General features: G+C 25.4%; 1 protein-coding gene across 1 annotated transcript; it reads left to right on the top strand.

The window, feature by feature from the left end:
* Nucleotides 1–267: 267 nt before the first annotated feature.
* LOC105834286 lies at nucleotides 268–6,975 on the top strand. Its single transcript, XM_036286901.1, has 8 exons — nucleotides 268–1,128; nucleotides 1,258–1,375; nucleotides 1,505–1,766; nucleotides 2,480–2,596; nucleotides 3,447–3,537; nucleotides 3,768–3,913; nucleotides 4,088–4,220; nucleotides 6,176–6,975. The coding sequence occupies exons 2-8, from the start codon at nucleotides 1,273–1,275 to the stop codon at nucleotides 6,224–6,226; spliced, it is 903 nt and encodes a 300-aa protein (XP_036142794.1). The 5' UTR covers nucleotides 268–1,128; nucleotides 1,258–1,272; the 3' UTR covers nucleotides 6,227–6,975.
* The last annotated feature ends 3,169 nt before the right edge of the window (nucleotides 6,976–10,144 follow it).

Below are 10,144 nucleotides of genomic sequence, written 5' to 3'. Positions count from 1 at the left end.
AATATTACTTATACATACGCACATCACGCACGCAGTAATAAAGCAATAAAACGCGCACGTGCGTGTATTTTTTATTACATACAGAAAAATATTATTTTTCAGCCAAGAAAAGTACTTACTCATTTTATTTTATTTCGTTCAAGTAATAGTTTTTTTTAATCAAAAATATTTTCTTAATATTAGTTTTAAAATATGCTTGTCACAAGTATTAAAAAATCTCAGAATTTTTTACTTAAAACAAGAATTTATTTTTGTTTCAAGAATATTGTAAAACTGTATTCAAGAAAATCAAATTTACTTAATTTGAATATTTTATAATATATTAATCTAAGAAAGTTGTCTTCTTTAAAGTTTAGAGTAAGAGCCTTAGATCTCGAAGAAAACACACGCCTTAGATTTCAATGTATCCAATTATATATTATTTTTTATTACATAAACTTGACCACACTTTCGATTGGTAAACGTTATTATTAATTTATATTTTCAGGGCAACTCTTCTGTAATTTACTTTATTTATATTGCCTTTTAGATGATATCTATGTACATATTATAACTCAAAAATGTGTACCACATAATTTTTACGTATCTAAGCACTTGATAAGGACCGAAACCAATGGTTGAAACGTTGTGCGCTATTTGTTGAATATATTTGAGGCCAGTTAGGTCAAACGTAATAATTATATTCTTTTTTCTTTTGTAATCACTGGTGAATAAATAATCATTTTATTTATTATTATTTTTTTTATTGCTTTATAATTGTGTGTCCATATGTATAAGTACAAGTTATACATTATATTACAAAACTTATATATTGTAACTATTCTCTGATTATATACCCTACTTTTTGCAACAGTATTATTAATATGTGTAATTGTACTAAGAAATTAGCATTTAATTAGAAGAACAAATAATTCAAAAAATTTTTACTCTATTAATTAATTAACATACATTATATGTTTAAAAGTAGCTGTTTTGTTACAAATATTTTAATGAAGTTATTACTTGCAGTTTACAACATTCATAAGCTCGAAATGTACTTTCAACTTTATAATTAAAGTTGGCTGTAATTTGTCTATTTTTATTCTTTGTATAATAACATATATCGCTTTTGCAGTGAATACCAACGCTGTAAGTTGATAGATATTTTTTTTATTAAAAATAGGTGTTTCTAAAAGATATATCTTCAGCAGTTTAAAAAAAAATACAAATTCATTTAAAATACTAAAGATAGTGTAATAAATTGTTGGATTGAAACAGATAAAAAATTTATTGATGCAAATTGAACATATATTTGACGAATTAAAAGATGAACCTGAGAACGTCATCATAAAAAAGTATGGCCAGAGTGCAAAACGATATGCAGTTATGCTTATAAGTAAGGCATTTTTGAAATTCTTTGTATATATACTTACTCGATTTCTATTTAATACATACAATGTGCAATAAAATTTGAAAATTTATATCAACCAAATTTAAAAATATTTTTCTTTTTCATACATTCCAGTACTTGCTTTTTGTGGCATATGTATTTTTACTGTCGTTCAATTTTTGTCGATTATTCTTGACACTGTTTTACCGAGGAATGGGTCTCGATTGCATCATGGGCTGATTGTAACAGAATATTTTATTAATAAAGAAACGTTTTTCTATTTAATTGAGCTACATATGTGTGCAGCTTTGTACATTGGAATTATTTCATTAGTATCGACGGGAACACTAATCATTGCATATTTGCAATATGTCTGTGGATTGTTCAAAATCTCTAGGTATATATTATGCAGAAGATGTCATTAAAATTTTAATTATAAGAAAATTATACGGTACTGGCAATATCATCTTTAGGTCTTTTAGCGTAATTTATATTTAACTAAATCAAATAAATTCAATATTTTACAATAAATACCTAGTATTAGATACATTTTATATATAACGTGTTTTTTGACAATAGTAAGTTTGACAATAGTACATTGTATATGTATCACATGGGAAGTTGGTTTTTTGGCAGGAATGCTTTTTCACACGAGTGCAAAAACTTGACGCGTCTGTATGTGCTAATTACACACCATATTTTTTGTTATGTGTGTAATGAGTTATATTTTTAACCAGTACTATATAATTATTTTAAATTTAAGGACCAAATTTGCAAGATGGCAATAAAATAAATTTCAAAAATTATATTATTATAAACAAATATGTTATTTATGTATAAAATGTATTATACATAAGCAAAAGAAGCATCAATATCGATCAAAGAGCTTGGTGCCTAATAATAATTTTGCAAGACTTGTATATGTAATTCGTAGCTCATATGTGAATTGTTACTCTAATTATTTGTCAGTCGTGAATGCTGAGAATTATTAATTCACGCAAAATTATTATTAAACGCCAAAGTTTGCTTTGATCGCTATTGGCACTTCTTTTACTAATGTTTGATATTTTTATCGGTCGATTTACAAGAAACAAAGTGTATCATTTATAGCTATCGTATTGAACGTGCAATGGACTTTAATTTGCTACATAATATCACTTTAAAAAATGAGAATTTGATATTTGAAAGAATAATATATGCAGTGAATATTCATCGACAAGCCATGAGGTTAGTATCCTTAAAGCAATATAAACAGAAAATATTTCTTGTTTACATAGTATCTTTATTATTAAAGTGTAAATATTAAAATTAATATTAAAATAAAATTGTACAGCGTTAAATATAATACATTTTAGAAGAAATTTTAATTTGATTATAAGTTAAATAAATACTAATTTTAACGAGATATGCCACTCGGAGGGCACACAATGACGATTAAGAAAGTCAAAGGGGTAGAGAGGGAAGAGGACATAAAATTCAGCATTAAAATGGTGTGATAGAGGTCAACCTTGCGCAAACCAGACGAAGACTCTTCTACTCCGAGCGGCGTCCTCGTTGAAATTAATATAGTATATATATAAGAATTATGCATGCATTACACACACACACGTTATAAAAAATTTATTTGTGAAAACGAAATACATAATTCTATGAAATGCAATTTATTTTATTATTTTTTTATTAATTGGTTTATTTCCTAAGAATAAAATATTTGGAGTAAAATATACGCCATTTCTCATGAAAAAATTTTAAGTATTTTCCTCTAATAAATGGTTTATTTAAATAAAGCAAATTAAATGTTTTATTTTTAGCGAATAAATTATTTATTTTTACGCACATTGAATGTTATCTCTTTAAATAAGGTATATTTTACATAAATATATTTTAGAAGTATATTTCACAGAATATTTTGCAGAAATGTATATTTTGTTTTCACATATAAATTTTTTTATAACAAATAACTATCGAAGAAAACGTCACAAAAAATATTTGGTTCTCAATACTTGGACATTTTTCTCTCAGTGTATGTATATATATATATAAAAGATAAATTATAATAATATTTATTTACTTGAAGATTAAGCAAACTAATGATGACTAAAATCGAGATAATGTGTTGCTGTTTAATAATAACTGGAGTGATTGGTTTAAGCTTTAGTCTTTTTCGAGTAAGTCCTTTAAGAATTGCTCTAGGAATTTTATCTAAAAATTTTTATAATCCTTTGATATTTATGATTTTGTATTAAGAGCAAATATACATTGCAGTTACTAATATTTCTGATTTAAGCATGTAATCTGCCTATAAATATTTTGTTCAATTATATCAACTTATTATATGTGCAGTAAAATGATAAAATATAATCTGCAGATAAACTGATTTATAAAACTTGTATCTTAGATATTTCAAATAGTATCGTCCGAAGAAAATCTCAAGGAAAAATTGATGCCCTTTCTAGTTACAATATGTATTATCACTTATATGTTTGTAGCTAATTATATCTGTCAAAATGTAACAGATCATAATAATCACATATATATTACCGCGTAAGATATTCGCTTCTAACATAAGTATATATTATATAAAAGTTTATTTTATACAATCTGATATGAGTAGTGATGCCGTTATATATATGAATAATTTATATATGTTAAAATGATTAAGAAATCTTTCTACCTTTCTGAAATAATCAATTCTATTATTTAAATAATGTGTTGTAGATACGATGTTCAATGGTATATGGCTCCGTTGCATATACAAAAATTGATATTGTTTCTATTGCAAAATGGTACCAAAGACCTACCTTTACGTGTTGGTGTATTATTCACTGGATCGCTAGAGGGGTTTGCTACGGTAAGAAAATTTAATGCATATATTTAATGCATGTATCAAAACAGAATAATTTCAGTATTTATGTCGCACGGACTTGCGCCGTAGTAATGAGAAAAAAATGAATGTAATTTGTTCGCAACTATTCTCTTATATGTAGGTATGTTATATTAAGGATATTGGTGCCAAATATAGTTTTCCTAAGAATTGCTAAAAATTTGGAAGATACCTTGATTGCAATGAAATCTACACTTGGTTGACATTTTAAAAACATGACACGTACAGAAATTGAGATAATTAATTTCCAAATTCGATCCTTGTACATATAAGCGCTACCAAGCTACTGAAAAACATCATTTTTTAGCAATTATGAAAAAACGGCTTTTACAAAGTAAACCAAGAACTGACATTCATTAATTTATAATAATATAAATGTTTTGTCAAAAATTAAGAAAAGTAACACGTATGGTTTTCGAGAAAAGTTCATATAAAAGCAATGTAGAGGCATTTTTACGCGCGGAGAGCGCATGCCACTGAAGATAAGGCAACGCTGTTGCATATACTGTTGCATCCCATACAGTAAATCTTTCAAAAATCTCCCTGAAAGATATCTGAAAGATATCTGACAGAAGATATCTTTCAGATATCTTTTAGAAAACTTTCGCTCAACCGCGTCTAAAGCGGTTTAACTTTTATGGCTGATGGTACTGCACCAACATTCTTAACATTGCGTTATTACTGTCTTTTTAATGTTAATATTAACAAAACTGTCATAAATTGAAACAATTTGTCAATATTACGAATTACGTAGCAATGTATTTCAATGTACTTTCTTGTCGCAATAATTACTTTCTCTGTAGTAAGTTGTAAAAAGCTTAGTGGTTGTTCATGATACATAAGTGTAGAGAGATTATACAGAATAAAGTAGGAGGAAGGAGGTAAGATGACAAAATGGATAAGATGACAACATGCTAATTTTTCTAAACTAATAAGAGATATTCACCCGATATTGAACTCATTAAAGGCTTTAGAGAATAGTAGATTATCTGTTGTAGTTTGGTTTCAATCGGTCCATAAAAGTAGATAATATAATAAAAAATGTATTACATATCCATGCGTAACTTTTTGACACTTGTTTATAAGGAATCCCGTAATTATAGTAAATACTTTCGGTTTTTATATAAAATCATGATATAGTATAGTCAAAAAGGCATATACTAATGCATTCATATTTTTTATTTCTTGCAGTGCAACATTTTTATTAAATGAAAAAGAAAGTGAATACTATAATTGCGGATAAGATGACGGATGACGCTAAATGACGCATTTGTACTTGCAGATTATGATCTGCAACAAACGTAATTGTTATGCAAATAAAGTTTGTAATTTGTGAGACTGATTATAGTGGTAATCTGTAAGTGAATTTTATCATATGCAATTTACTGATTTTGTTATTTTTATAAAATAAAGTAGTTGTATTATTAATAAAATATATTGTTAAATAAATAAAAAAATTTGTGTTTATACAGATAAACAATATATAGATTACAATTACACTTAATTTGACTCTTTTTGCTACTGACAGTCATCTTACCCATATAGCAAGACGAATTTGACATTTCTTAAGAAATCAAAATTTCTTAAAATTCTAATTTACTTAACGGCTTCTAATTTTTATCGTAGATATAAAAGGCTTTAGTGAATCTGAAAAAAAAAATTATTTGTACACTATTACAGAAATTAAGAAAAATTGACAAACCTTAAGGTCGTCATTTTACCCCCCTTTTCCCTATATTAAAATACTTAGCTATATTGTATTTTTTTATATGTAATAGTAAACACAATATAATAATATTTTTAATATGTACGGTATATATATATATATATATATATATATATACCAAAGTTATTTTATATATTTAAAATATAATACAAATAGCGAGACACCTTTAACATTATATCACTATTATCTGTTGCAGCTGGTGAAAGCTTCGGTATCTTATTTTACCTTCATATATTCTACGCGATAAGACAAAAATGGATTAAATGAAAATGTGATATAGATATGATTACTACAAAATCAAGTAGTATAATTAATTTACGTTTAATTTTAATAGTACCATAGTTTTAAATTTAAAAATTAGTTAGAGATGTTACTTAGAGAAATATTTTCGAAATATGTAAATTTTAAACTATTTGATAAATTTATTATATAGAATAAAACTATTTAATCAATGATGTGTATCATATCTTTATGAAGTATCAATTAAGCAACGCGGTAGCGGCGTGGCACCAAGTATATCGTACTGTGACACAAACTTTATTGCACAAGTTCGCTAAAATACTCGTCCAGAATTTAGCTATTAAATTCACTTTCAGTTAAAATATCTCAAAAACTAAAATTATAATTAGAAATCTGATGGCAATTTTGTTATATAATATTGATTGTAAAATTTCAATGCAGTCAAATTAAAATCGGTATACACAAAATGAGATTTCTTTTGTGTGGAAAAACTTATTTACTTTATTTTCTAAAAATTAGACTCACATGTACACATACATGCAAAGTACCAGTTTGTTATTAAAGAGATTTCACAATGCTCTACAATGTCCTATTTTACTAAAATAAAATTACTACGTTATGTGAATGATGAATATTGATAGGCAAATATACACTTAAAAAAAGTAATATATCCAATAAGATATGTAGTAGCGGGCTACCAACTATAGATATACTCAATACAAAAATATATGCTATTGCAGTATCAACATTGTACTTGCATTAACAATAAATACTATTGTATTGAGTATTTTTTGTAGTTGACAGCACGCAATTACATATGTTACCGGCTATATTACTTTTTTTCTGTGTACTTCAATATAATAACAAATAAAAATAAAAGTAATAAGAACATAAACAAATAATTCATATAAAATGTATGTAAATATTAATGTTATTAAAAAATTAAGAAAATTACTTTATATATTAAAGTTTTAGCTACGGCAAATATGTTTGTTAATAATGTACAAATTTATAAATGCAATAACTAATATAATTGCAATAATAATATCTATATATACATAAGTTTTAATAATATAATATATGTATATATATATAAATATATGTATATATACGTACAAAAAAAAAATATATACATATATATAATAATAAAAAAATAAATACATAATAAATTAATTTAAATAAAATTACGTAATACAAGTGAAGAAACAATATTACCCAACTTATATAAAAAAACCTTACAAAAGTAAAGAAGATACGCCAAGTACATAAAAGCGTGCATTCAAAATTGAACACGAGATTATTACAATTAGCTAAGTATATTTAAAAAAAGACTTAAGACAATCCTAAGATTTTTAAACAAGCATCACAACATTTCGATCATCGCTTTTGATTCTCACGTAATAAATTATAAATTGTATTACTCGTGAAGAACCGAAAGCGACAGTCGAATCATTGTGACGCATGTTTGAAATTTAACAAATTGTTAGTTTAATTTTGAATATTTTTGTTAAAAATGTCAGTTACGCCAATTTGAAATTAAAATGTCTAATATTTAATCCAATATAATCTGACCCAGTTGTCATATTTAAATTACGACTTAACAAATAGTCTTGGCATAGAACGAATTAAGTTGAAAAACATTTATATTGAGGAGCAAGTGTATTCATTACGTGCGCGTACTGAAATGAAGTATCGACGCTAAAAAGACAGAAATGCGCCTGCGTTTCTAATAGCATGGGAAAGGCACAACTGTGAAATTACTTGAATGGCAAACCAATTACGTGAATATTCGTACCTCTGAAAAATTTATTGTGTAATTCGATGGATTATGCATTATAGTAAATTTAAATATAAAAAATTTAAATATTAAAATGCTAAAAGAAAAGAAAGGTGTAAGATATTTAATCGCTCAGTGGAAAAAGGTACGCGTCGTAAAACTTGTCAATATTTTTGTAATAATACTTTCAAGTTCGCGGAGAGATGATCTGCACTGAGACTCAATATTTCAATCTTAATAGAATTCTGTTGCTTATTATAGGCTTATGGCCTTACCAACGATCAAAATTTAGCCATCTTCGATTTATTTGTTTTTTCAGTATTTTAGCAACCTTAATTTTTTTTCAAGTAAGGTAATATTATTATTATAATTATATTATTAGTATAAAATTATAATACGTAATAAGTTTATTTCAGTTATACTAATATTGCTAAAATAAGCTATAATATGTTGCAATTTATAATAATTTTTTAAGTGTTATGTACATACAATTAATTTACAATAATAAAATCATAAAAAATAAAGATAATAAAATAATACTTATACATATGCTCACACAATAATAAAGAAATAAAACGCGCGCGCGCGTGTACTTTTTATCATTATAAGTTTTGTTTATTTTTTATTTTTTATTACTTTATTGTGTGCATGTGTACAGAGAGAGACAAATTTCTTTAGATTTAATAAATAGTTTTGTTCGACTATTCCAATGCATATCTATATTTTTTAGATTTTCATAAATTTTAAACAGATTTTTTAGGTTTAATAAAATTTATTAGAAACAAAGAAATATATGCTTTGAAATAGTCGAACAAAACGGTTTATTAAATTTAAAGAAATCTATCTCTCTCTCTCTCTCTCTCTCTGTGTAACTATACAAGTTATACATTATATGATAAAACTTACATATTATAACTATTTTTTAATTATATACCATACTTTTTGCATCAGTATTATTAATATGTGTAATTGTACAAAAAAATAGTTTTTAATTAAAAAAGCAAATCATTCAAAGAATTCTTACTCTATAAATAAACATACGTTATGTGTTCAGAAGTAAATGTTTTGTTAGAACTATTTTAATAAAGTCATTGCTTGCAGTTTACATCATTCGTAAGCTCGAAATGTACTTTCGACTTTATAATTAAAATTGTTCGTACTATATTTACTTTTATTTTTTTTATAATGAAATATACTCAAAAATAAATGTTTTATTAGAGGTATTGTAATAATTTTATTGGTTGCAGTTTACATCATTTGTAAGCTCGATATATACTTTCGACTTTATAATTAAAATTGTTTGTGCTCTATCTATTTTTTTCTTTTTTATAATAAAATATATCGCCTTCGCAGTAAATATTAACAATGTAAGTTGATAGATATTTTTTTATTCAAAATAAATGTTTCTAAAAGAATATGTCTTCTACGTTTTTTAAAAACTAGAAATTTATTTAAGATACTAAAAATAGTGTAATAAATTGTTGGATTAAAACAGATGAAAGATTTATTGATGCAACTTCAACATATATTCAACGAATTAAAAGATGAATCTGAGAACGCTATCGTAAAAAGATATGCCGAGAATGCGAAACGATATACAGTTATGCTTATAAGTAAGACATTTTTGAAATTCTTTGTATAAATACTTACTCGTTTTCTATCACATACAGCAGTATGTAATAGAATTTGAAAATTTATAAAAACAAAAATTAAAAATATTTTTTCTCTAATACTTTCTAGTACTTGGTTTTTGTAGCACAGGTATTTTAACTGTCGTCCAATTTTTGTCGACTATTCTTGACATTGTTTTACCGAGAAATGGGTCTCGATTACATCATGTGCTGATTGTAACAGAATATTTTATCGATCAAGAAAAATATTTCTATTTAATTGTGCTACATGTAAGTGTAGCCTTTTATATTGGAGTTATTATATTAATATCGACGGGAACACTACTCATTGCATATTTTCAACATATCTGTGGATTGTTCAGAATCTCTAGGTATAAATTAAGTGCAGAAGATGTCATAAAATTTTTAATTATAAGAAAATTATACAGTACTAGTCATATCATATTTATGTTTCTTGAGCATAACTTATGTTTAAGTAAATCAATTAAATTCAGTATTTTACAATAAATACCTACAT

Source organism: Monomorium pharaonis, chromosome 5, assembly GCF_013373865.1.
Source record: "Monomorium pharaonis isolate MP-MQ-018 chromosome 5, ASM1337386v2, whole genome shotgun sequence".
NCBI lineage: Eukaryota > Metazoa > Arthropoda > Insecta > Hymenoptera > Formicidae > Monomorium > Monomorium pharaonis.
The sequence above is the reverse complement of the archived record's forward strand: the minus strand, read 5'-3'. Positions and strand labels throughout refer to the sequence as shown.